Raw genomic sequence first — 26,376 nt, forward strand, 5'->3', positions numbered from 1 at the left:
AATATCAGCGGCTCATCGGTGTGAGGGACGGTGGGATTGAAGGGCACGACGAGCTGCCTTACAAACACACCGCCTTTTGATGACTTGCTAAACTTCCAAAAGCTTCACAGCTTAGTTGAAACGAAGTATTTAGACTCGGCAAAGTTAGCATTGCGATTCTCAAGGTTTCGTGTTGGAGCTGCTGGCGTCATGCTTACACCACGTCAAATGTGACCAAATAGTGTAAGCCGCTCGACTTTCCGCTTCCCGTGGGTGCATGACGCTCAGCGATGCAGCAACTAACCGCCAGTGACTCACGGCGCCGGTAAAGATTCGTTGAAGCTATCGTCATGAGATGCCGCTGAGCTGGCCTTGATCAGACGCGTTTAGGGCGGAAACCCATGCATCCCAGACGGACAACAAGTGCGCCCCGGGCCGTGGCTAAAGCCTAACGCAACGTGCTGGTGTGCAGCATGTCACAGTGCCCAAAGGGACATTGCGCAGAGGGCAGGTGACGACCGGGCGATTATACGAAGCGATGGCTGTACACCTAGTTTCTGCACTGTCATCGACGAGACTTTGGCGTCGATGCGGTCAGCCATGCATACTGGGTCATCATCGAAGACGAGCGAAAAGTGAGCAATGTGCGCTGCCTCCCCTGGCTCGCTGGAGCCAAGCAGGAGCCGCTAAGGAAAGACGGCAGGCCCGCGTTTGAGCGAAAGAACTGGGACCAGGGTCGTAGAGAGGCTTTTCCTATTAGGATCTGCTAAATTTTAGTCCTGCATATCTCGGTCCTACGCAAGCACTAGGGTCACATGACCGACTAGCGCTGCTGCCAAGACTTTCTACCCGAGCAATCTGAACGGGCGAACAACACTAATGCAGGATGACTTGGGCCTTTCGCCTGGACCAGCCAGTCAGCGCCACTGCCGCAGGGTTACACAGGCGTCTATTGGCGGGCTTCGCGCTTGTGCGGCCCACTCCTCCACGCTCCACCAATGTATGCATCCAAATGACTTCGGCTGGAAGAACCGCGCCCCGAGCATGCGTTGTTGAAATTGCCTTCATCAAGCCTCGTCATCCTCTGCAGCGCTGCTGTCATTGTTGGGCTCGGCATCGCTTCCATCGCCGTCGCTCGAGTCTGACGTGTCATTGTCGGGCATCGCGATGCTGTTAAGATAGGTGATCTGCCATTGTCGTTAGCGGCTTCATGTGCAACGCCTTAGCAAGATTACTCTGGGTTCTCCACATCTGGACGATGCCATGATGGGCGGGTGACTGCAGTGCCAACACACGACTGGCCGGCACTATAGTCACCCCATGGCTTGCGATGTACAGGCACGTCCCTAACAAGTTGCCGCCGCTCTTATCTTAGAGTGTCCAATGAAAGCGTTATACCATCAATGTCAAGAATACGAGACGTTAGACTTACGAAAGGCACCATACTGGCTACGAGCTCACTCACGCGCTCCAGACCTCCAATACCGACGACCTCGTCGTCTGCAAGCTTTCGCCCCATGGTGAAATTGCGGAGCCGCAGGAGTTCAATATCCTTGTGATCATGGTCATATCCCTGAGAGCTGTCAGCAAACTTGAACAAGCCCAGTGAGACTGAAGGTTGTTCATAGGAAACTCCGCAACCAGGCAGTGACGCTGCTACCAGCAGAGACCCCCGCCCGTTGAAAGCGTGCTAGCTACAACAACTCAAACTCAGCTTGACTTGTTGAGTGCGGGGCAATTTGAAATTCTATTTTGCTGGACGGCACACTGTTGTAACGCACAACTTTCCAGTACGAAGACTGAAGCTTAGTTGCATGTTATCGTTGTCGTGTGCCGTTGGCAAGATGGTGTAGCGGAAGAGTTTCATAGAAATGCATCCTTGTAGGCGGGAAGTTCCCGGGCTAGTTTTGGAGTTGATCTGTGCCAGGCTGCGGAGGACACCCGATCCCGCCAAATCTGTCGCGGGACCATCCAGGAATTGTTTTATCCTCACAGAGAATTTCGTATGTGAGACGCGCCACAGGCATCTTCCTGCTTGGTAATACAAGGACTATCGTTTGCTACAATGGCCTCTGAAAAGGAAAGGTAAAACTGAGGGGACTCACCTTCGGATTACGCTTCAGAGCATTCGACTGATTCATCGACAGACTCGTGAAAGCCTTGACAGCTTTCTTCTCGTCATCCTTAATACCATCGAGGAATGCCTCCCGAATGCCAGGGTCAGTCAGAACCGCCTTGATCCTGTGCGGTTTGCGGTCGATGTCACGTCGAAGTTTCGCGAGGGTTGTCGCGTCCGGCTGCCAGAAGCCACCACCTTCCAAAGTCAGCGTGTGTCTGTAAGAGTATAATCGCAATGATGGTTATACAGCGCTAGAGATGTTATCGCGCCGTTGAATGTGTTGCTATCTGCGTAGGCAAGACGACTATGCACTGGCGTGCATTAGACAAGTATCGTCCCGACGACACCGAAGTACACACGACCGAACCTCGAAACGATCCGATACACCCTCCCAGAAATACCCCACAGTATAACACTGGAGCTGTGATGCTACGCTACGCTATCCGACCGCGGATAGGAACATAAGTCCAGCAGCGGGGTATATTGAACATCCATGTCCCAGGCATAGCCATGGTGTTCAGCGCTGGCGAGGGTCGCCAATCACACTAATGACAATTCGTTGTCATCTATAGCATAGCGGTCGTGCTACGGCAAAATACAGTATGGAGTGCGAGGCTCGGCTACACGAGGAGAAAAGCCGCAAGGTCTCGGCCCGTCCTTGATCTTATGGTGGCGGCCACCGGGCATACATGCGTACTTTATGCGCATTGGATCGAAAGAAGAACCGCGGCGGACACGAGGTTGCGCCTCGCTTCACTCGGGGTTTTGCGACATTTCGTGGCTAGAGCGTCTGCGCACACGCGAGAGAGGAAGAGAATTAAACATACCTACAAAGCTCCCACCATTGGGTTGCACCTGAATGTAGTAGTGAGCGTAAGGCCCTTTGCGTCCCTTAAAATTAGGTCCGGAGTCAGTTTGTCGCTCGCGTAGACTGCTGCATAGACGTAACTCACAGTCCTTGACCAAGCCGCAGAAAAGTAAGTCTAGATCAGATTAGCCTGCTTTGAACCTCTGTCATGACAGAGCATAGTTATGAAGGCATCTTTCGAGGCGCAGGCAAGGTTGCGTAAAGTGACAATTAGATGCGTAACGTTGCATCTTGTGCCTCTACACCTCGATATACGGTTTCAAACGTATAGCCCTACTCTCCCATTTAAAAGTCGAAATGTTTTCTCACCTTGTATGGGGTAGGGTCTTTCGAGAATCGAATGTCTTGGATTGTGAGCGCAGTCCAACTACAGCCATGCTTCAGGCTCACCTCTGTAAATTCGGTAAATCTATGCTCGTTAGCAGTGTCACTTGTGCCAACCCAGTCGTTCACACTTACGACGTCTTTGACCGGTAGTTCAGGGATGGTCTCATCGGCCTCAATGATCTTCTCTGATACCTTCTCCGTAAACGTGGTGAAGTCCTGAAACGAAACTCTAAAATCAGGATCATGGACTGTTGATATTAGCGGGCAGTCCGGTGGCGCCTCATGACATGAAGCATAACAAAGGTTACATACGCTTCAGCCACTGGCGGTCGTTATTAGCCGCTAGGTCCTTGAGGAATAACATCGTGTTTGGATGGATCGTGTGATCCAAGTATGGCGTGTCGCCTGCATCCCGGGCCTTCGGCTTCTTGATAACCAGTTGCGTTCCTGGTGCGAGCTTCGCTCCGGGTTTCCAAAGCTCTTTCTCTTCAGCAGCCTTTTTGTGTATAGGAAGGTTCTTGGTGGTGCGTCCTCTCAGAGTTGCCTGCTTGATCTCATTGTCATCGTCACTGGCAGTTTCGTCAGGCTCAGATTCCGACGATGGATCCTTGTCGCTTTGTTCCTTGTAGTCGGAGGCTACGCCCTCATCATCGTCATCTTTGGATAGTGAAACTTTCTTCGATTTATCCCCCTCATTATCCGAGTCGCTTTCAGGCTCGACGTAAGATTTCCTAACCGTAGCCCGTGCTCTTTTAGACTGCCTTGCTGGAACCTCCGGTGCGGGACGTTTGGAAGAGCTCCTGGAAGCCGAGGCACTGGCACTTTTGGTAGCTTTACGTGGCATGATGTCGATTTAGCGGGTTCGCGGAACCGATAAGCGGAATACCTGGTTGCGACTGCAGATGTCTACGTGGTTGTTTGGAAGGGACTGTGCGCACAGACCATTGATGACGCACTTGAACGCGAAAATATGGCGCGTTGTCACGAGTTTCTCACACAGCCACAGAGCACGACGGACATGCCGACTCGCTTCGAAGCACGCAAGCAAAAGATCCTGGAACAACTCGATGCTCCAGATGGCGAGTACCACGATCTATCGCCAAAAGGCTCCGTTGATGCGCCTATTCGAGACCTAATCGGCGAGATTAACAAGCTCCAAGGTCTAGTCACAACAAGCAGCTGCTCGGGACGCATTAGTGTGTTTTTAGAAGGGCGTAAAGCAGACACCGAAGCATCAGATTCCGCGCTTGAAGGAGAAGAGTCACGTGCTGGTCCGGGAGGCAAAGGTGGTGGGGGTGCATGGCTGTTCATTTCACATACGCCAGTTGAGCGTGTAGAAGGGAATCATGATCTCATGTCAGAATTTGGCTTGCAGAAGATTGAGACTGGGGAGGAAACACCTAGTGTTTCCTGCCGATACATTCATCTCAAGTTTGAACCCATGGTAATCTTGGTTATTACAGCACTTCTGCAGACTCTGACGGGGCATAGATACTCCACGTCCTGAGTGCATCAATGGACCATGCCCAAATGGTTCTCACTGCTGCCTTGACTGCCGGATTCCGCGAGAGCGGCGCTGTGAGCCTAGGATCGGCGAACACGGGAGAGTCGAATCCTATGGTGGCAGTCCGGTCAGCTGGGTATTCATTCGATTCTATTATCGGCTATCGAGAAGGCGGTGGGAGTAACATTGCTCTGGTAGACCAACGGTATCTGCGAACATTGGTCAACATTGCCAACGAGCGCTTCAAAATCAATCTCGATCGCATAAGCCGGTTTCGCCAGGCCCTCTTGGAAACTTACAAACCGAAGCTTTCGAACGGATCCAAGCCAGGTTGGGAAGATGCAGACGCCAGGAAGCGGCGAAAGAGAGAAGAAGGGCTTGCGCGACAACAAGCTTTGCAGAGTCAGAACTCTGGAGGCAACATCAATCCGTTGACAGAAGCAGATGTAGGCAGCATGGAAGGGATACTCTCTTGATACTACACTACACGAATATGTAGGCGCAACGACAATAGAAAGCATCTTCGATACGTGGCAACAATGCAAGCCGAGAAGGCCGATGTAAACCACTGTATTTCCTTGATAGCTAAGGTTCCTCTTAGGCACCGCCTGGCATGACTCATTTACTATCAAGCATGACGGCGAATTCGAGGTCGCGGTCAACGGAGGCTTCTCTGCGCCTTGGTGGAGCCATACTAGAATGTCTCCGGCAACTTGTGTTCACACCTTAGAAGCAAAACAAGCGATACTCGAAGGATTGCGCACCTCTACATAAATTGCCGATAGTCCTGTATGGCTACTTCTTTGCTACATCGTTGCTAAGTCCGTACATATTGTGTAGCATCCTGTGCATCCAATAAGTGATGCTCGACCAATAGAGGCTTAGCGTACATATGTCTCCGAGCCAGATCGGCGACTTTAATTCCATCCTCATAGCCTCTTTCAACACACAAAAGGGACATTGAATCGTCTACAAATTTCCAATTGCTCATAGTTCCTCAGTTTCAAAACATCTCGTATCCTCACCAAGACTACACAATCTCTACCAAATTTCTCGAATAACCCCTCAGTCTCCTAAGATCTACCCACCATCCAAGATGAGCTACGCAGAGGCCAACCGTCGGTATTTCGAGTACGCTATACCCTTTTCTAACTTATCAAATACACATGTCCTAAACATCTCGCAGTGCCATATCTGACTCCTACGACTCCAAGCCTTGGTTCAAAGTCGTCAACGACCGAGTCGCCGACGCCCTCCGCTCTGACCTAACCTGGGTAGGTATCCCCTTCACCAACACAGGATCCAACACAGAAGCCAGTCAAGTCCGTCTTCTGGACTATGCGTGCGGAACAGGCCTCATGACACGTGTCTTCGGGCCCTACGTCACCAAAACCCAGGGTATCGACATATCACCCAAGATGGTCGATACATACAACACGCGTGCCCGCGACGCCGGAATCTCTGAAGATGTTGTCAGCGCCGTGGTGGGCGACTTGTTCATCAAATCTGACCCTGTGCCAGAACCGCTGTCAGGACCAGAATTCTGGAACTTTGATCTTGCGACTGTGGGATTTGGGTTCCACCACTTCGAGGATGTGGTATTTGCTGCTAGTCAGTTGAAGGAGAGGTTGAGGCCAGGTGGTGTATTGGTCATCAATGATTTTTTGGAGGGAGGAGATTTGTTGGCTGGCGAGGATGGGAAGCCGATCGAGGGGAGTGAGGGGAATCACGCTGTGCACGATCATAAGCATGGTCATGATCATGGAGGGCATGGACATCATCACAGTCATGGCGAGGAGAAGGCTTCCAACTCGCACAGTCACCACCATCATGGGCATCAGCACCACCATAACGCTGAGCAAAAGCACGACATCGGTGACAGCACGCCTGAGTTTCGCAAAAAGATGGAAGCTTCTATCGTAGTCCCGCACTTCACTATCGAAGGCGTAAAGCAATTTTTCACTGAAGCCGGATTCGTGGATGTTGACGTCAAAACGATGAAGGAGAGGAATTACATGGAGTTTGCTGGCAAGAAACTGTGGCGCACGATCTTGTTTGCCAGAGGCCGGAGACCGATTGAAGGGCAAGCCGATGTAGGAAAGAGTGAGCTGTAAGCTTGTTTAGAGAAGACGTAGTTGCGGGAACCCTGAAAGCGGTGCAGTACAAGCGATAGTAAAATCAAAGTTAGCGATAGAATGTGTATATGGGATATCGATAAACAACACAAACGGAACACCAACATTAAACCAGTTACGCCTCTATCCATATGATACCGCCTCACCACTTGCCTTCCAACGGCAAGTCTCTGCTTGAGAACCCTACACCAATACCAAACTCGCCATTAGGAAGCACCCAGTTCTGCCTCTTGACGTCCCAATAACTCAAATCTCTTCTCGTCACCTCGAACTGCACAAGCTTCCCTGCATTCTTCTCTAGATGGATCTTCTCAAACCCTCGCAGCACACGGACGGGAAAGTCAACAGGCTCGCTTGTCTCATGATCCTTGTAGTTTTGTGGGAAAGCAATGTATAGTTGGACTACTGATGAGCCATCCACGGGTCCAGCGTTCTCTAGTGATGCTGATACGGTCAAGAGCGTGGTGTAGAGATCGGGGTTACCGCCTGGGCCACCGCCTGCTTCGCTGAGGGGAGATGGCGCTGCGGGAGTCATTGGCTCAGACTGCTTGATGCCTTTTGTAGAGTCTAGCCATGGGTAGATATATCGCTCCACCTGCTTGAACCCTTCAGGAAATAGCACAGACTTGGGATCTGGTAGGTCTGTAGAGTAACTTGGTGGTGTCAAGCCATCAGGTCGCGGCTTGGGAAGAGGTGTTTTAGGGCCCTTTTCCTCGATTAAGAGGGAAGACAGCTTGAAATCTGTGTACGAAAGACCATAGCCAAACTCGAATCGTGGGGTGATGTTCTGTTTGTCGAAGTGGCGGTAGTCGATGTAGAGACCCTCTGAGAAGTTCTGCTGAGGCGCCAAACCGTCGGATGGGCTAGGAAGATACTTGATCTTGCTGCCTGGACCGTAGTCGTCTTCCTTCTTGGCGATGGTGTAGGGTAAACGCCCAGATGGATTGACGTCGCCAAAGAGCACGTCTACGATTGCGTTACCGGACTCGGTTCCGGGTAGGTTGGCAATGATGACGGCTCTGACGTTCATGATGTCGATGAAATTCTCCAGGATGACAGGTCCAACATTGTGGATGACAACTACGACGTCACCCATGCCTTCTCCGCAGTCTTTAGCGACATCTTGAATCAGCTTGTCGCCGCCTTTTTGCAGGTTAAGGTCATTCCTGTCACCACGAATGCTTCCGTAATGCTCGTAGCCCTCGCCAGCGTCGGAGTTGGCGAAGACAATGCAGAGATCCTGATTTACGAGGATCTCCTTCTGAGCAGGAAGCTTGTTCTCCAGCCAGTCAGTGACGTATACAGTCTCGTTGTCGAACGCGTTTCGAATAGCAGACATGGGCTCTACAAGGTACGAAAAGTTCACCGCGCCAGAACCCCATCCAGACGCTAGTGTTCCTTCGTTGCAACTTTGATCAGAGCAGTGATTTATTCCCTCATGAGGAAGACGTGCATCTTCGCCAAAGACACCAACGCGGAACTTTGTCTTGGCTTTGCCGCCAGTCTTCCAGCCCTTGCGGTCCAGAGGTAGCATCTTGCCCTCGTTCTTCACCAAGACAGTGCCTTCGGCTGCGACACGACGTACTAGGTGGCTGTGGGCCTCTTTTCCTTCTCCTTGCGCGTTGACGTACTGGTTTACAACGCCCATCTTGTGGTTCGATGGGCTGCCCTCATGAAGCTTGCCCACCCGATCATTGGTCCAGGAAGAAAAGTTCGGTCCGTCGATTTCCCACTTGTCCTGACCGACTTGATACCATGATGCCACGATGCGAGTGACCATATCGTCGACACGATCAATGGGCACGCTGCCATTAAGGACCGCTCGAGTGAGCTCAGGACCCCACAAGCTGTTGCCCTTGGCCCATCTTAGGCCATCTCCTGGCATCGTCATATCCAAGCCCGCAAGAGCGCTGGCCACACCTGAACGTTGCGCGAGCCAGTCACTCTGAATAAATCCCTGGAAACCGAGCTCGTCTTTCAAAACTCCGTTCAGTAGCTTGGAATTTTGACAGGCGTAGCTGGAGTTGACCTGGTTGTACGAACACATAACACTAGTCACCCCAGCTTTGACAGAGTCAGCGAAAGGCCATGCGTAGATCTCGTGCAGTGTGCGGTCGTCAATGTTACTCGAGATGGCGTTCGGAAGGCCCCATTCCCATGCCTGCCTAAAGTGCTCTTGTTCGTTGCCAACATAATGCTTGGCGGTAGCCATGACACCCTCATCCTGGATACCCTTGATAGTTTGCGCGGCTCCGATGCCTTGTAGAACTGGATCTGATCCAAAACCTTCCCAATTCCGACCACCAGCTGGCATTCTTCCAAGAGGCCCCATGGCGGGACCCAGCAGGACATTGACGCCCTTGAGTCGTGCTTCTTTTCCGTGTGCCTTTCCGCGTAGGTACATGAGTTCCTTGGACCATGTTGCGCCGGTAGTAATGCCGGCAGGGAACGCGGTGATGTTGTCGGCGAATCGAATACCCAGTGGGCCATCCTAGATACCTTAGTATAGTCGTACCCACATGTCAATTGTACGTACCTGTAGACACAAACTGGGAAACTTCAACCTGTCTACCCGTCCGGTCTGGCCGACGCAGAGATCCATGCTCCAGCCAGTTCCCGTTGTGATGTTGACCTTCTCAGGTAGCGTCATCTGCTTTACCAGTTCCGCAGCCCTCTTGTAGCTATCCTCCCATGCCTTGTCGGTGCCACCTTTTGGCGAAGGATACCACGGCGGACTCAGTCCATCTTCGGGCACTGAGACCTTGTATGCCCATATGCCTCCAGACGCAAGTATCAAGACGGTGGCGGCGACAAACACCAGCAGCCAGCAGCAGCACCTCCCTGGTGCGCATCGCGCTTTCCTTTGCTGCGTAGGGAATGGTGTCGCAGACTCGGAGTCTCTATACGACGCCTTCCGGACCTTAAGATCACCAGCGCTCTTTTTGCGCCGGATCTTGCTATCGAACGCGAGTGGGTCGTGTTCTTCGAGATCTTCTAGTGTGCCGGTGGATTCGGAGGAGAAGCGCGTCGGGGTTTCGACATCGTCGACGGGCTCATCGATTCTCGCGTACTTGCCACGACGCATTTCGTGGGCTTCGTAAGGCGCCATGTTTGGTCGCAAGTCTGCTTCAAGGCGGAGAGAGGGGTGGGTATGGACGACGTGGTATATGGCTCGATCGGCGCGGCTATCTGTGACGGCGCGAGCGTGAAGCTCTATTATGTTGAGGCTGGCATTGAAGCGTGTCTGCTATCTCACAGACAAGAAGTCGGCAGTCACGAAGAAGCAATAGATGATGTGTGGAGAGGAAAGCAACGGTTCTGTAGGACAGAAAGCACAGGGAACACAGCCAGTGTCGTGGTTCGAGATGGAGGTTTCATCGGGCTTACTTGAGCCGCGATGGCGTCGTGTCCCTGACTAGACGCAGATCTCCCGCCTAGATGGGTCTTCCGATTGCGCAACTTCGAAGCCTCACAGAACCATTGTCAACTTGTTTGCCTAGCATGTTTAGATTTATTGCTATTTTTCCCGATGATTCAGTTTGTTTGATACGAAACTACTCATTGGCTTCTCAAACTCCCTCGTCATAGACCCACGACTTCGACGCTTATGCGCCGACCTGGTCCAGTATACCCTGAAGGTTGATGGACTTGGGACGCTCGATAGGCAGACCCAATGCCCTGTCCCAGATCAGCTGTGCGAGCGGGCCCAGACCACGGCTGACACCGAAGGTCGCAGTGTAGTAGAGAGTCTCCTTGAAGCCGTAGTGGTGGAAGAGGACACCGGAGGACGAGTCGACGTTGGGGAAGGGGTTCTTGGTCTACAATGTGTTAGCAGTGACTGGACGTGCTGGACATGCCACATCTCACCTTTCCGTGCTCCTTGAGTACATCCGGCGCAACTTCAGAGTTCTTCTTGACCAACTGGTATACGGGGTTTGCTGCGATCTCGGGTCGGGCATTTGCGAAGTCCATGAGAGCTTCGAATCGCGGGTCAGGCTTCCTGAGCACAGCGTGACCGTAACCAGGAATGACACGTCCAGACTTGAGTACACTCCAGAGGTACTCATTGACGTCCTTCTCGGTAAACTTCTCACCTACGACCTTCTGCATGTCGAGGATGAAACGCAGCACTTCTTGCGCAGCCAGGCCGTGCAAGGGTCCTGCGAGACCCTGGAGACCAGCACTGTAGCTCAAGAAAGGATCACTGAGCGCAGATCCGACCAAGTGTGTTGCGTGCGCAGAGACGTTACCACCCTCGTGGTCACCATGCAGAGCAAGGTACAAGCGGAGAAGGTCTTGGAAACCCTCGTTCTCCTTGCCTGGCTTACCCAGCATGGCAGCAAAGTTGTATGACCAATCTTGGTTCAGATCGATCTCGTTCGGGAGAGCGCCTCCGCCACGGTATGCGTTTTGGTAAATCTTCGCGGCGATGGTAGGCAGTTTCGCGAGCAGGCTGATGCAGTCATCAAAGGTAGGCTCCCAGTAGTCGGCCTTGTTGATACCCTTTTCGTAGGCTTTTGCGAACTTGGACTCGTAGTTTAGTGCTGAGACAGCGCATGCGAACTGTGTCATCGGGTGAAGGTCTTTGGGGAAGTCGTCTAGCATCTTCTCGACGAACTTGGGAATACTACCCTTCTCGGCGAGTTCTCGCGATAATGCGCGAGTCTGTGATACTGAAGGCACTTCGCCTGTGAGAAGCAGCCAGAACATGGCCTCGGGAAGCATCTCAGTGCCAGAAGTGCCCTTGGGTAGCACCTTTTGACAATCCTTGATGGTTTTGCCGTGGAATCGGATGCCCTCGTTCGCATCAAGCACTGATCCTTCCCAGACCATGGCCTTGAGGCCTCTTCAGTTCTGTCAGATCGTGTCTAATATCCGTTTGGGTTTCATACCTCATGCCACCCAGGGCATTCTCCACCTTGACATCACCGAGCTTCTTGTCGGCATGTGCCTTGACCTTCTTCAGGAGTTCACGCTTTGCAGGCAGGACCTTCTTGAATGTTTCCTTGAGGTCCGGCTCTGAGGAGGAGGAGTAGCTACATGCTTGTACTGCAACAAATAACACGTTAGGACCATGACGCGTGAATTGGATGACCCAATTGCATACCGGAGACAAAAGGGCGCGCCTGTAAAGCTCCTGTCAGTTCTCCAAGACTTGCATATGCTGTCGCATTATTTTTTGGAGCTTACCTTGGCAGCCCGAAGAGCTCTGGTAGCTGATCGTGCACTCAAAGCCATAGCTGGGTTTACGTGGGGTAGATGCGGGGAATAGTAATTGCACTCTTCAACACATGGAATGTAGAACACAACAAGTAGTTCACGATGATGGCGTTACAAACTTCACGACTAACAAGCAAAGAAATGTTGACGGCAACTTTCGGCAATGCACTCCAATCCACCAGGCACGCATGGTCCGTTAATGCGAGTGCAACGTTGGATGATGAACCGAGGGGTAGTTGGACGGCTAGACAAGGGCTACATACCTCGGTAGTGACGTCGGTGATGGGGAACCCTGGAGAAGCGTTACCGCAAACATGACGCAGAACTCACTTTTTTCACGCAACACGGCTGCTGACTTCGCTAATTGCATGCAAAAGAGACAATTGGATGTAAATACACAAAGGCGCTTGTGGCAAACATCAACCCCGAGTTCTCTCCGACTTGCGGATATTTTTCCGTAGATGACTACTGACTAGCTCTCGTCGCCATCCTACCAAGATACAGAGCGAAATTCTGCTGGCTGTAGTCTCTCCATACACATACACCTAAAATGTTCCGAGCAGTATCGCGCTCAGTTGCGCGCCAGAGCCGATCGTCGAGAATAGCGAGCCGAACACCACAACTCTTACGCCCACTCTCTACCACCGCGTGTCGCATGTCGAGCTCGACACTCAAGAATGTAGACCCCCCAGTATCGACAGCACTCCCTGGCGATTCCTTTCAGCTGCTCCCTGAAGCTTCGAAAGCGGGTCAGGCGGAAGATGCGCTCTTCGAGGAGCAGGTACAAGCCGTGAAGGACTGGTGGGCGTCACCACGGTACAAAGGCATCAAGCGCCCATACTCTGCGGAGGATGTCGTGAGCAAGCGGGGCGCGCTCCAGCAGTCATATCCCAGCTCATTGATGGCGCGGAAGCTGTTCAACCTCCTGGAGGAGAGGGCGGCCAAGGGCGAGCCAGTACACACCAGTGCGTTTATCCTAGTCTGCATAGATAGTACAATGGCTGATCATATGTTTTCAATCCCCCAGTGGGCGCAATTGACCCCATTCAAATGTCCCAACAAGCTGCGAACCAAGAAGTCCTCTATGTCTCCGGATGGGCTTGCTCCTCAGTCTTGACAACCACGAACGAAGTCTCGGCCGACTTTGGCGACTACCCTTACAATACCGTACCGAACCAAGTGCAGCGTCTGTTCAAGGCACAGCAGCTACATGACCGTAAGAGTTGGGATGCCAGGAGGAAGATGAGCTCAGAAGAACGGGCAAAGACACCTTACCTGGACTACATGCGGCCAATTATTGCTGATGGCGACACCGGGTATGTGGAGACGACTTTTAAGTTCAACCAGAGAGCTAACTTGTCGCAGCCACGGAGGTCTTTCTGCAGTCATCAAGTTGGCAAAGCTCTTTGCTGAGAATGGAGCTGCGGGTGTTCATTTCGAAGACCAACTCCACGGCGGCAAGAAGTGCGGACATCTTGCAGGGAAAGTTCTCGTACCAGTTGGTGACCACATCAACCGCCTGGTAGCTGCAAGATTCCAGTGGGACATGATGGGTTGCGAGAACCTTGTCATTGCACGCACTGACTCGGAGAGTGGCAAGCTGATCTCAAGCGCCGTTGACGTGCGAGATCACGAGTTCATCAAGGGTGTTACAGAAGACACTGAGCCGCTGGCCGAGACATTGCAGAACATGGAGGCGGCTGGCGCACCAGGCAAAGAGATTGACCAATACGAGGCAGCGTGGGTGAAGAAGCACAAGCTTGTAACCTTCGACGAGGCTGTGGTCCAGCACCTTGAAAAGGAGAGTGCATCTCAATCGACCATCAACTCATACCTCAATGAGGTCAAGCAGAACCCTGACTACTCTCTTCTGAAGCGACGAAAAGTAGCGGACAAGTACACCAAAACACCCGTTTACTTCAACTGGGACATCCCCCGTACCCGCGAAGGCTTTTACCACTACAAAGCTGGTGTCGCTGCTGCAACAAAGCGCGGCAAAGAATACGCTCCATACGCAGATCTGCTCTGGGTCGAAACCGGTGACCCGAACGTCCAAGAAGCAGCTAGGTTCGCCGGTGAGATTCGTGCAGTGCACCCTGGCAAGAAGTTCGTATACAATCTGTCTCCTAGCTTCAACTGGATGGGCCAGGGCTTCTCGGAAGAAGCACTAAAGTCTTTTGTCTGGGATCTGGCGAAACACGGTTTCGTGTTCCAGCTCATTTCGCTTGCTGGAGTACACTCTACTGCGACGATCACATGCGAACTTAGCAGGGCATTCAAGGATGAAGGCATGCTTGCATATGTAAAGTTGGTGCAGGCAAGAGAAAAGGAACTGGGATGCGATGTGCTTACGCACCAGAAATGGTCTGGCGCAGGATACATTGATGGCATTTTGGGAGCGATACAGAGTGGCAGCTCGGGCAGCAAGAGTATGGGCGAGGGAAGTACTGAGACGCAATTTTAAGCCAAGAATACAGAATATTGTTCAAGAGTGAACCATAATGCTCCATGTGTTACGGCCAGATTTAGAGCGATAAGATCGATAAAGGCTTAAGTGTGAAGACCAGGAGCAGGACATGGTAATGATGCTCGAATGTCTGACTAAAGGGGAAAGGCGGAATCTGGGGCTCTTGCCTCGGTCCAGCCATCTTTCCCGAGCAATCCATCATCACGTTCGATAGTGTGCAGACATTCATTTCGCGTCTACTACAGCTGACATCCTCTTCAAAGCGACTCCCCCATCTCATATACCATGTCTGGCAAACCTGCAATACCTGAATGGCAACGCGCCTCGGCCGATAACGCTGCAGCGGCCCCAGAGCCCGAAGAAGCACACGCGCAGCACGCTGTCGAAGCGCCAACACCAACTGAAGACGACCTTGAAAGAGACGACAGGGAAGAGCAACCATCTCAAGGCTCAGAGCTGCTAGACCGAGCATCTCGCTTCCTTGAGGACGAAATAATCCGCGATGCGCCGCGGGAGAAGAAGGTCGCATTCTTGCAGTCAAAGGGCGTAAACACTGAGGACATCGAGGCTCTGCTGGGCACAGAGCCACAAGAGGATACTCATGCAGAGCTCGAGGAAGTTGCGGGGCGAGCGTGGTCAACGGTGAGTTTGCAACCTCCACGGTCGAAGCGCATGGAGCCCAGGCTGTCGATAGCATCGCAGAGGAATGACATTAACATCCATAGACGCCGCCAAAGCCCGCAGATGTACAAGAAGCAACATTTCAGACATGCGAAGCCACACCACCACCTCCACCACGCGAAATACCCCCAATCGTTACCTACCCAGAGTTCCTTGCGAACACCGAAAAGCCACCACCGCTCATAACCACCCAGCGCCTCGTGACAACCGCATACGTGACAGGAGGCCTGATGGCAAGCATATATGGACTTTCAAAGTACATCATTGCGCCCATGACACACAGCCTTGCCGAATCGAGGCACGATTTTGCATCGCATACCCAAGAACAGCTGAAGGAGTTGAACTCAAGACTGGGGAAGGCAGTATCGGTCGATCCTGCTAGCAAAGTCAAGGCAATCACAGACGTTGCAGATGACGTCTCAGAGGCCGACTCTGACCCTACTGAGCTTTACCATCGCGACTACGGCACCCAAACCACGCCCAACCTCTCCCGCCGACCGTCCGCCTCCGCTGCAGACCCCCACCCCACCGTGACAGCGCAGCAAAACCGTCTCAAGATCATAAAATCACATCTCGAAGAGCTCGAAACGAATCGCGCAAACGACGGCAAATCGCGGGATGCACTGAGGACGAAGGTGTCTGATTTGACGACATATCTGACCGAGATGGACTACCAGAACCAATACTACCCTAGCATGGGCCGATACGGGTCTACCTTTAATTGGTCTGGTCAAGGTGGCAACGGGCAGAATGATCAGATGGAGGTGCTGAAGAACGACATCCGGGCTGTTAAAGGTGTCTTTTTGAGTGCAAGGAACTTCCCAGTGGGAGGAAGGGGTGCACCGCCAATACCTACTAGCAGAGTTGGTTCGTGAGGTGATAATTGGATCGGAGAAATAAAACCAATCGAGTTTTGCGCGAGTGCATAATAAGATCAAAACACTACTGCGCATGGGTGCCGAGTTCTTGTCGTAAGATGAAGCCTTGTCATGTCCTATGAAGCTACATGAAATAATATTGAATAGTCGAAGAACTCAAGAACGCCAGTTCACACTGCTTGGCAGTGCGCCTGGGTCTTCGACGTTAGTATGACAATGGACTATTCGTAGCCCTTGCCCCACGTACGTCATACTCAAACAGCAACATCTTACCCTGCGAAGTAGATCTCTCCGCTGCGCAATCACTACGCCAACTTCAAAGCCTTCTTCGACCTACTATCATGTCTGGTTGGGCCTCCAAGTTGACGTCCTTGGGTCATTCCAAGTCGGAGGACAAGGACGAGACGTCACTCACTACACTTCTCGATGCAGACCAATGCGCGGATTTGACTTTCTTGATAGCCACTATCACGGCATCTATGCGACAGTCCTTGGTCGACACCTTCACTGCTGAAGAATTTCCAATCGATTCAGAGACTGCCAAATCGGAAGAAGAAGTACTACAAGACGCACCCTCCAACCTCGACGATGTCGACGTTGCCAAGGAAGACAAGATAAAGAAAGAGAGGGAAGCACGCGAAGAAGATGCAAGAAAAGAGCTCGCGCAACCTGAAGTGCAAGAGTTGAAGAAGGAAATGTTGAAGTACTTCGATGGGTGGCGAGGCAACGTCATCAGCAGAATTGGGGAGGTGGTCAATTCGAAAGAAAAGGCCAAGGAGCAGACACGTCAGGTCGAAGGCGATAAGGTTGAACAAATCGCGAAGAAGTCCGAGACTGGCCTCAAGAGCATCAAGAAGCTTGACGGGAAGGACGAGGACGAGGACAAGATGTTCAAGGACCTCTATCCGCCCGTTTCCAACGCCCTCACTCAGCTGGAAGAAAGCAAGCGAGCCCTTATACTACACTCGCTCGTGCTTATACTGCTCAGTCTGGAGCACTACTCAGCACATTCTCGCGTCCTGATTCTCTATCTCACAAGTTCTCTCGGGCTGAGTAGAGCCGTCCTGAAGAAAGATGAGGAGACTGTCGCCCAAGGTCTTCTAGAGGCAGCATCTCAACAACTAAATGCTGACGAAGAGACCAAGCAAGCTGCCGAGAAATCACAAGCCGCTCGAAAATGGAAGGTTGGCCTCGCTGGCGTTGCTGGTGCCGCGCTCATTGGTGTCACTGGTGGTCTCGCTGCACCACTTCTTGCGGCGGGTGTTGGAAGTGTGATGGGAGGCATTGGTCTAGGTGCTACAGCAGCCGCGGGGTATCTAGGTACTCTGGCTGGTTCTTCTGTCCTTGTAGGTGGGCTGTTTGGCGCTTACGGTGCGAAGATGACGGGGCGCGCTATGGATGATTACGCTCGACAGGTCGAAGACTTTGCCTTCATCCCAATTCATCGTACCCAAGACCCGCGGCACCAAGACAACGAGTCTCGCCGTCTCCGCGTCGCGATTGCTATCTCTGGTTGGCTGCGCAGCCCTGAGGAGGTATCAAAGCCATGGAGATACATCAGCAAGGGAACAGAAGGTTTTGCACTTCGTTGGGAGCTTGAGGCGCTTCTTAAGCTTGGACACAGTCTCGAGACATTTATGACTAGTGCTGCTTGGGGTTATGCAAAGAAGAAGATCATTGAGCAGACTGTCTTTGCTGCGATGACGGCTGCACTGTGGCCGCTAGGCTTGCTCAAGATTGCCACTATGCTCGACAACCCATTTTCGGTTGCCAAGTATCGTTCCGAGAAGGCTGGTGAGGTTCTCGCTGAAGCACTGATCAACAAGGTTCAAGGTGAACGGCCGGTCACCCTTGTGGGCTATTCTCTCGGTGCACGCGTCATCTATTCCTGCCTTCAGACACTCGCTCAGCGTAAAGCTTTTGGCCTCATCGAAAACGTGGTCCTTGTTGGCGCCCCATGCCCCTCTGATGCTGCCGACTGGCGACGCATGCGCTCTGTAGTGAGCGGTCGCTGCGTCAACGTTTTCTCCAAATCAGACTACATCCTCGGCTTCCTCTACCGCACCTCATCCATGCAGCTCGGCGTCGCAGGCCTGCAACCCGTTGTTGGCGTGCACGGAATACAGAACGTCGATGTCAGCGACATTGTGGACGGTCATCTCCAATACCGCTTCATCACGGGCTCCATTCTCCGCAAGATTGGCTTCGAAGACGTTGATATCGAGGAGGTGGAGCGCGCTGAGGCTGATCTAGCGAAGGAGAAGAAACAGGAAGAGGATGAGCGGAAGAAGAACGAAGGAAGCAAAGGAGAAGGTAACGAAGAGAAGGAAAAAGAGGAGTTGGAGCAGGCTGTGCAAAAGAAGCAAGAGCAGAGTTGGATGCAGGTTACGCAGCAGAAAATGCAGGGCTTAGACATTGGTGGGTTTGTCAAGGGTCTGCCGGGCAAAGTGGCACCAGGGTATGGGGCAGAAAAGGCGGCGAAGACACATACTGGTGATTTCAAAGATACTCAGTCGTGATCTGAGACTAATGTGGTTCTGGAAAGAGTTTCGGTCAAGATTCTGTACATTAGCTATGGGGACTGTAGAGGGGACTGTTTCAAGACGCTCTTGCGATAATTCTATAATAGAAACAGGCGTTGCAAGGACATCAAAAAAAATGTTCAAGCACATGCGAATAGCTGCAACTTTAGTATAGTATATAAATCCAATGTACACGCTCTTCGTTCATGTGAAAGCTTTCCCCAGGTTACGGCTCAATGTGGTTAGACGGTTTGTGGGGAAGCCGAGGCATTCGTTCACATGTCGCAGGTGATGCTTGCACAGCATCACCTTCCGCGATACACTGATCTTACCAAACCTCACAACCGGACGCGCACGGCTCATTGCATCCTGATAATCTGTCGCGAGTCGGCACAAGTCGTCCGTTGGACAGCTGTACTACGAGTCCCACAATATCACGTACTAGGATCGTCCGGCACGAACCACCACGCCACGACGCTTTGCGCACGGCGACGACCTCTACCATAACACCAATGCCTCGTCTACGGTAGCCATGGCTGTCTTTTCAAAACCCCTCTCTTCCCACCGCCTCACTAGCGCGTCTGCCAAAGCCATAGTCAACGACCTTACACGTCTGTATCTCCAGCACCGAACACGCATATCGCGCGCTGTCTACCTCACCCTCTTCGTCGCACTCATAAACCGCATACGGAATGCCATTGCCGAGCAAAAAGCTGCGTCGTTACGGCGCGCTTCCAAGTTGGCGGACAAGACAACAGCAGGCGAAGGTGAAGCAACAGGCAGGAAGAAGGTCGAGCTGAACAGGGAATTCTTCAAGAACCTGCTCAGACTACTGAAGATATGTATACCCGGGTGGAGGAGCAAGGAGTTTCGGCTCCTAATTGGACATAGTGTGTTCTTGGTGTTGAGGACGATGATCAGCTTGTATGTTGCGGAGCTGGACGGGAGATTGGTTAGTGCGCTTGTGAGGGGAAAGGGAAGGGAGTTCCTCTTGGGTCTGGTATGGTGGATGGCTGTGGCTATTCCAGCGACCTTCACGAATAGTATGGTATGTCAAACTTCGTTTCCTACAGCCAGAGCATGAGCCGGGGAAGCAGCAGTTGCCAGTAGGAAGCCGCAGACATGCTAACAAGCTTAGCTCTCCTACCACCAGTGCAAGCTCTCCCTCCAATACCGAACACGCCTCACGAATCATATCCACTCGAAGTACCTCTCCCAAATGACCTTCTACACGCTTTCTGCCCTCGACGATCGCATTGCAAATGCCGACCAACTCATAACCGTCGACGTATCCAAGTTCTCCAACTCGCTCGCAGAACTCTATTCCAATCTCGCCAAACCCGTTCTAGACATAATAATCTACAACTACTCGTTGTCACGTAGCGTTGGTGGCGAGGGGCTGTTCTTCATGTCCCTTCTGGTCCAGATCTCGGCCAATGTCATGAGGGCACTGACCCCGCCGTTTGGTAAATACGTAGCAGACGAAGCGAGGTTAGAGGGCGAGTTTAGGTTTCAGCATTCCAGGCTGATTGACTGGAGTGAAGAAGTAGCGCTATATGCGGGACATGAGGCGGAGAAGGATACCTTGGATAAGGGTTACTTTACGCTGATCAAGCATGTCAATCGGATACTGAGGAGGAGATTCTATCATGGAGTCATGGAAGATTTTGTGATAAAATACTTCTGGGGTGCGCTGGGTTTGTTGCTCTGTAGTGTGCCAGTCTTCTTCAAAGTCCCGGGAACGGGCGGCATGACTATGGGGGACCGGACGGAGAGTGAGAATCCCCAAACCGCATCATCTCTTGTCCAGCTTGAGAGAACTTCTTACTGACAACTGTGACTGCAATAGGCTTCGTAACCAACCGTCGAATGCTCCTAATGTCTAGCGACGCCTTTGGTCGGGTCATGTTCTCGTACAAGGAGATTACCGAACTCGCTGGTTATACCTCACGCGTATCGACCCTCCTCGACGTAATCGACGATATCCAAGCCGGTCATTTCGAAAAGAAGCTCGTTTCTTCAGCCGACACCGAGGAAAACGCATCCGTTCTACGCGGTCGTGGTACTGTTACCGAAGGCACTGATATCGAGTTCATCGACGTACCTATAGTATCTCCGAATGGTGATGTGCTCGTCCGGGCACTTTCCTTCAGCGTAAAGCCCGGAGATCATCTACTAATCGTAGGACCAAACGGATGTGGAAAGAGTAGCCTATTCCGTATCCTAGGTGGTCTCTGGCCAGTATATGGCGGCAAGGTACGAAAACCACCATTCGAAGACATATTCTATATACCGCAACGACCATACCTCTCGCGTGGTACGCTGCGCCAACAGATCATATATCCGGACTCGCTACATGATATGCACTCCAAATCTATCACCGATAATGATATCCTTTCCATCCTCGAGACTTTGAACCTTGAATCCCTTATCGACCGCCCGGGTGGCTTCGACGCTGAGGCACAATGGGAAGACGTGCTTTCAGGTGGTCTTCAACAACGCGTCGCTATGGCGCGGCTCTTCTACCACAAGCCTCGGTACGCCATCTTGGACGAATGCACAAGCTCCGTTACACTGGAAGTAGAAAGGGTGATGTATGAAGAAGCGAAGAGACTGGGTATAACTCTCATGACGGTCAGTCACCGGAGAAGTCTCTGGAGGTATCATACCAGAATATTGCAATTCGATGGACAAGGCGGCTTTTATTTTGGAGGCCTAGATGCGGAGAGAAGGGCGGTACTTGAAGAGTAAGTTTGTTTCCCTCTGGGTGTCGGTGATACTGTTGGGATAGGTGGAAATATGTGCTAACATTGTAACAGTGAGAAGGAAGATATTGACCTGCAGCTCAGAGCTATTCCTGATATTGAACAAAGAATCAAGGAGTTAGAAGCTTCGCGGTGAGGGATGATGAAAGTGTGGCCGAGTGGATCTTCAAGTGCGGGTTTATCGGACCTGCGGAGCTTTGCATGCGTGTGTACCGTGTATTGGATGAAAGTGTATGAAATGAAGGACTGCAACAAGATATCATCTCTTTGTATTGGGAACGCACAATTTGCAGCAACGTAGTGAACATATACATTTGACTATGATTTTTTGGTTCATCAAAGCGATGTTATTTGGTCAGAATATATAGGCAAAGAATAGGTGAAACCCAGTTGCTCTCTACTTATCAATCGCCAAAACCGATGAATTCATTTTACCATGTCCGAGAAAACATGATTTGATCGGCGGTGAGCACATCATTGCAACGAGATGCGTGATCGAGACGATTCTGTTTCCAGTGAAACAGCGGCAGGTTGGTAGAACGATGCACGTGTAAAGGTCCATTGGGCGACAACCATCACAGAAAACCTCCAAGTGCGCAGTGAATTTGTATCGTTGCTTGCGACTATTAATTCTGTCGCTCTAAAAGGTTATATGATACTTCCTGCAGGCGTGCGAAGAGCCGCTAGACTCGGTACGGCGCGACTGACAGATGTGGCAGGTGGGGTGAATGCGCGGTGACTCTTGGCTGCGTTAAAGTAGGGACACATTGCAGACACATATCACTCAAAGCGCATTGGAACTGGCATATGCAGAGTGGGCTGATTGTACGTCAGAAAACGCGTAAAGCTTGGGTGAGAGCCGCGCTAAGACGCGCTGGCGCCGGGAGTGTCCGCCGCAGCCGCAAACTGGCGTTCGTCCGAGCCATCGCCACCCTTGGCGCGAGCCATCACCGCGCCAAGAGACGTATAGCGCGAATTGTCCAGAGCTCACCTGAGTGCTGCCACATCGCTCCTCCCTCTCTTCTCTACACCACGCTTTCTGCAACTGCTCAATGCCACTTTCCACAACAGCACCACTTTTGAGCCGTTACTTCTGCATCATCACATATCTGCTTCTTCTGCTTTGCACTTGCCAAACCTTTTCTGAGTCAATTGTCCGCAACTGCACTCCCCACTCACAGCAGCTCCTCGACGCGTCGAGCCTGCTTCATATCACCACACAGCTCTCAAACACTACGCTGTGCTCACCTTCTTCACACAAAGCTTTCAGCATTGCTCCTGGCTAGCATTCAGGAGGCATGACGACTCTCAACATCAAAGTCGGCCAGACGGTTGAGACCACTGGGCATCAGGAGGGTGTGGTCAGATACGTTGGAACTATCCACGTATCAGAAGGCATCTTCGTGGGAATAGAGCTTTCTACCCCCACTGGCAAGAACGATGGCTCCGTACGCGGAGAGCGGTACTTTACCTGTCCGCCTGGCCACGGTCTCTTCATTCGAGACACAAGTATAGCAACTATAATCTCCGAGGCAGTACCCACCCCACCCACACCTACACCACGAGCGGCTTCAAGAGCGAGGGCACCACCCACCACGCCTAGAGCTCGACCTTCCAGTGTAGTCGCCCCCAAACCCGCTACTGCAAGGACTACCACATTGAGCAAGCGACAGTCAGTCGCAGCTCCTTCGTCATCACAACCACCTTCACGTGGACCTATTCGAAAAGCCAGCGTTGCTAGCATATCTAGCAATTCAGCCGCCGAATCCTCCCGCACACAATTTTCTCGACCCGAATCCTCTCGCCCAGAACCCTCTCGACCCGAACCCTCGCGTCCCACACCATCGACTTCCAGACCGAGCCTGGCATCATCAGTCACTAGCAATGCTGGAAAAGCATCGCGAGATGGCCACGTCGAGACCTTACAGACAACGATCAGACACTTGGAGAAGCAACATGCGGAAGACCAAGAACGGTTGAGAGAATACGCACAGGTTCGCGACGAGAAAGAGAGGTTCAGCGGCCTGATTCAACGCCTACAAGCCAAATGCCAATCTCAGTATACCGAGATTCAAGAACACAAGGAGAAGCTCAAGACCCTTCAGTTGGATCTAGAAGCCCTCAACAAGTCAATACAGGACCACGAGGTGGACCTAGAGGATGCATTAGTCGATAAGGAAATGGCCGAGGAGAGGGCTGACCAGGCGGAAGCGGAGATTGAGTCGTTACGCAAACGGCTAGAGGAACAGACCTTGGAGCTCGACATTCTTCGGGATGAGGCAGAGCTTTTCACGACAGAAATGTCGGAGGAGCAAAAGCAAGAGGCTGGATACTACCGCCTGCAACACGAGAACGACCGCCTGAGGGAGGCATTGATAACTCTCAAGGAGATGACAGAGGAGCGGGAACAAGATTACAAGGCAAGGATCGTCGGTCTCGAGGGCGATCTTTCACAGCTTGAATACTACGAGCAAGAAAACGGCACTCTCCATGAACGCTTGAACGCATCCGAGAGCCTGGTTGACCATCTCAAGCAACAGCTGGACGCTGCGAACGAATGGGAGGACATGGTCGAGGAACTCACACAACAAAATCAAAACCTCCAGGATAGAATCGCGGAGCAGGATATGGTGGTACAGGACCTTGAGAACTTACGGGAGCTCAATGACGAGCTTGAGGCTCAACATCTTGAGCAAGAAGAGGATATGCTTGCGGAGCTGGATGCTAAGAACAACGAGCTCGCAGAGCAAGCACGACAAATCTCAGAACAAACCGCTATTATTGCCGATCATGAATCCTTGATCTCCAAATTCCGAGACCTCGTCATGGATCTCCAAGCCAGAATGGCCGATGCCGAGTCTTCGAAGAGTATGACGGAAGCCCAGGTCAAAGATACCACGGGGCGTTTCAACGAAGTCATGGATCTAAACCGACAACTCCGCGCAGCCACTGTTCTATCTACCACAAGAGAGATTGAGGCGTCGCTCATATCGCTAAAGGCAGACCAGCTTGCTGAACGCCTTGAAATCTGGAACGAGACAGAGTCCAAGGAGTTTACTCGGAGCGAATCTCTCCAAGCCTATCTTGCTACAGAGAGGATTGCTGGGAAATCCGACCTGCTTATTAGTGTGCTGAGGAGCACCAGTCGACACATGAGCAACGGCGGCCGGTTGGACGATGCTGTGTCTAGGCTCATTTGTGCCCAGTCCATCGTTCATTTAGAGGTTCTTAAAGATGGCAGTAACCGTCTTTGGTCCGCAATTCGCGGCCTATCTCTTGCCGACTTTGCAAACATTGGACCGACCTACCAGGAATTGATCACTATAGAGCAGGTCCTTGATCAAGGTCTAAATGCTTTGAAGGCAGATACCATCAATTTTGAGGAATTTACTGGATCTCTGGAGCGGTCTACCAAAACCCTTGAGGCAATTCTATCCAGCCACCAGGAGATCCTAGCTGGTCGGCCGGAAGGCGAGATGCTATCCCTGTTTACCTCCATGCATGCTCGCCTTGATCACATTGCATACATGTATGACCTCGCGACCTTCGTCTTGCAGAAGGTTCCCGAGAGCATCCTCCACGAATGTGAATACACGTTGGAACATTTCAACACCCCGTTGGACAACACACAGGCTGCGCTTACGGCTGCCGCCAAGTTGCTACGGACTGTACAGGCTCTTGCCCACGACCATATGTACCCTCAGTTCCCTAATGGTCTCGACGAAGCTGTCAAATACGACGAAGCGTTGGCATCGGCTGCTGGAGGTATCGCCAAATTTGTCCGCAGCCTGATTGAAGAGGTTGCGAAGTGCACCAGTCTCTCGGATACCGACTCGGTCTCTGCTCGCGAGATCGCCGACATCAAATACAAGATCGATGATCTCGATAACGACCAGTGCGTTGCTTTCTATACTGCCGGACTAAATGGCCTTACTTTCCATCTCCATGATTGGTCTGACCGTGCTGGTCTACTGGCGAACACAACAGAGATCGAGCACGGGCCTACACCATGGGCTCAGAAGGCCAAGGAGGTTGACGCAGCAAGAAAGAAAGACGATGAGGCTGTCCGCCAACTACAGACTCTTACCGCGGAGCATCGCGCCACGGTTCTGAAAATCCACGAGCGCGAACAAGTCATCGCTACGAAAGAACTCGAGATTGAACATTTGTTGGCCAAGATAAAGGATGCTACCAGCAAGACCGAAGGCCTTGAGGCTCTGCAGGAAGAGCTCGCAAGGCGTCATGATAAGATCATGGAGCTTCAGGCTCTGGACCGAACGCAGGTGTTGGAGATAGAGGCTCTCAGGGAGCGTCTGGCTAATGCCGACGAGTTCGCGCGCCACGATGTTGAACTCACTATGGATAACACGACTGCTCCAGTTGAACAACCTCGGGAAGCAGAGGACCCACTAAATGTCCCAGGGAGGGCTAAGACAATGTTCGACGCTCTGGTCAACGAAAATCATTGGCTACGCAAGCGCGAAAACAGTCTCGCGTTCGGGTTGAACCTAATGGAGCTGTTCGCCAAGATGGAGATGGATCGATCCTCTGCCATGCATAAAGAGTCAATGGCCAAGTCGAACGCTATTTTTGAGCGAGCATTCTATGGGCGCGCTTGCCTCACCGATGACGACTCTGAGTCCGTCGACACACCTTCAGAAACATCGAGCCCTGCTCTTGAACAGGAAAACCTGACGTATCATATTCCGAACATGCAGGGCCCTAGCCGACCTAAGATGTCGGCTATAGAACTCACAGGGATCAGCCTGGGTTGGGAGCAGCTTGCCCACAGTCATAAGGTGGCATTGGAGCAGGCTGAAGAGGACTTCATGCAAATGTCCATGCTTGATCTCGACGACGAGGACTACGATGACCTATCATTCGTAGCGGCACCGATATAAACCATTACGA

At 52.0% G+C, this 26,376-nt stretch overlaps 11 protein-coding genes across 11 annotated transcripts; 8 read left to right on the forward strand and 3 right to left on the reverse strand.

The window, feature by feature from the left end:
• Positions 1-1,046: 1,046 nt before the first annotated feature.
• ALTATR162_LOCUS3981 (uncharacterized protein) lies at positions 1,047-4,137 on the reverse strand (the record flags this gene model as incomplete). Its single annotated transcript, XM_043311591.1, has 6 exons — positions 1,047-1,166; positions 1,412-1,552; positions 2,085-2,293; positions 3,357-3,375; positions 3,426-3,541; positions 3,606-4,137. The coding sequence occupies 6 exons, from the start codon at positions 4,135-4,137 to the stop codon at positions 1,047-1,049; spliced, it is 1,137 nt and encodes a 378-aa protein (XP_043167526.1).
• A 174-nt stretch (positions 4,138-4,311) lies between these two features.
• On the forward strand, positions 4,312-5,273 carry ALTATR162_LOCUS3982 (uncharacterized protein; the record flags this gene model as incomplete). Its single annotated transcript, XM_043311592.1, has 2 exons — positions 4,312-4,737; positions 4,785-5,273. The coding sequence occupies 2 exons, from the start codon at positions 4,312-4,314 to the stop codon at positions 5,271-5,273; spliced, it is 915 nt and encodes a 304-aa protein (XP_043167527.1).
• A 620-nt stretch (positions 5,274-5,893) lies between these two features.
• On the forward strand, positions 5,894-6,911 carry ALTATR162_LOCUS3983 (uncharacterized protein; the record flags this gene model as incomplete). The annotated part of the gene is made up of 2 exons (XM_043311593.1): positions 5,894-5,928; positions 5,984-6,911. The coding sequence occupies 2 exons, from the start codon at positions 5,894-5,896 to the stop codon at positions 6,909-6,911; spliced, it is 963 nt and encodes a 320-aa protein (XP_043167528.1).
• Positions 6,912-7,074: 163 nt separating this feature from the next.
• ALTATR162_LOCUS3984 (uncharacterized protein) lies at positions 7,075-10,041 on the reverse strand (the record flags this gene model as incomplete). Its single annotated transcript, XM_043311594.1, has 2 exons — positions 7,075-9,423; positions 9,469-10,041. The coding sequence occupies 2 exons, from the start codon at positions 10,039-10,041 to the stop codon at positions 7,075-7,077; spliced, it is 2,922 nt and encodes a 973-aa protein (XP_043167529.1).
• Positions 10,042-10,537: 496 nt separating this feature from the next.
• On the reverse strand, positions 10,538-12,170 carry ALTATR162_LOCUS3985 (uncharacterized protein; the record flags this gene model as incomplete). The annotated part of the gene is made up of 5 exons (XM_043311595.1): positions 10,538-10,750; positions 10,800-11,778; positions 11,825-11,981; positions 12,040-12,058; positions 12,123-12,170. The coding sequence occupies 5 exons, from the start codon at positions 12,168-12,170 to the stop codon at positions 10,538-10,540; spliced, it is 1,416 nt and encodes a 471-aa protein (XP_043167530.1).
• A 532-nt stretch (positions 12,171-12,702) lies between these two features.
• Positions 12,703-14,616, forward strand: ALTATR162_LOCUS3986 (uncharacterized protein; the record flags this gene model as incomplete). The annotated part of the gene is made up of 3 exons (XM_043311596.1): positions 12,703-13,117; positions 13,180-13,468; positions 13,518-14,616. 3 exons carry the CDS (start codon positions 12,703-12,705, stop codon positions 14,614-14,616), a joined length of 1,803 nt encoding a protein of 600 aa, XP_043167531.1.
• A 288-nt stretch (positions 14,617-14,904) lies between these two features.
• Positions 14,905-16,175, forward strand: ALTATR162_LOCUS3987 (uncharacterized protein; the record flags this gene model as incomplete). The annotated part of the gene is made up of 2 exons (XM_043311597.1): positions 14,905-15,261; positions 15,345-16,175. The coding sequence occupies 2 exons, from the start codon at positions 14,905-14,907 to the stop codon at positions 16,173-16,175; spliced, it is 1,188 nt and encodes a 395-aa protein (XP_043167532.1).
• Positions 16,176-16,519: 344 nt separating this feature from the next.
• On the forward strand, positions 16,520-18,697 carry ALTATR162_LOCUS3988 (uncharacterized protein; the record flags this gene model as incomplete). The annotated part of the gene is made up of 1 exon (XM_043311598.1): positions 16,520-18,697. The coding sequence occupies one exon, from the start codon at positions 16,520-16,522 to the stop codon at positions 18,695-18,697; it is 2,178 nt and encodes a 725-aa protein (XP_043167533.1).
• Positions 18,698-19,232: 535 nt separating this feature from the next.
• On the forward strand, positions 19,233-20,531 carry ALTATR162_LOCUS3989 (uncharacterized protein; the record flags this gene model as incomplete). Its single annotated transcript, XM_043311599.1, has 2 exons — positions 19,233-19,748; positions 19,839-20,531. 2 exons carry the CDS (start codon positions 19,233-19,235, stop codon positions 20,529-20,531), a joined length of 1,209 nt encoding a protein of 402 aa, XP_043167534.1.
• Positions 20,532-20,578: 47 nt separating this feature from the next.
• On the forward strand, positions 20,579-21,601 carry ALTATR162_LOCUS3990 (uncharacterized protein; the record flags this gene model as incomplete). The annotated part of the gene is made up of 2 exons (XM_043311600.1): positions 20,579-21,447; positions 21,520-21,601. 2 exons carry the CDS (start codon positions 20,579-20,581, stop codon positions 21,599-21,601), a joined length of 951 nt encoding a protein of 316 aa, XP_043167535.1.
• Positions 21,602-22,763: 1,162 nt separating this feature from the next.
• ALTATR162_LOCUS3991 (uncharacterized protein) lies at positions 22,764-26,366 on the forward strand (the record flags this gene model as incomplete). Its single annotated transcript, XM_043311601.1, has 1 exon — positions 22,764-26,366. One exon carries the CDS (start codon positions 22,764-22,766, stop codon positions 26,364-26,366), a length of 3,603 nt encoding a protein of 1,200 aa, XP_043167536.1.
• Between the last annotated feature and the right edge of the window lie 10 nt (positions 26,367-26,376).

This window comes from Alternaria atra (genome assembly GCF_907166805.1).
Source record: "Alternaria atra isolate CS162 genome assembly, contig: 23, whole genome shotgun sequence".
Taxonomy (NCBI): Eukaryota; Fungi; Ascomycota; class Dothideomycetes; order Pleosporales; family Pleosporaceae; genus Alternaria; species Alternaria atra.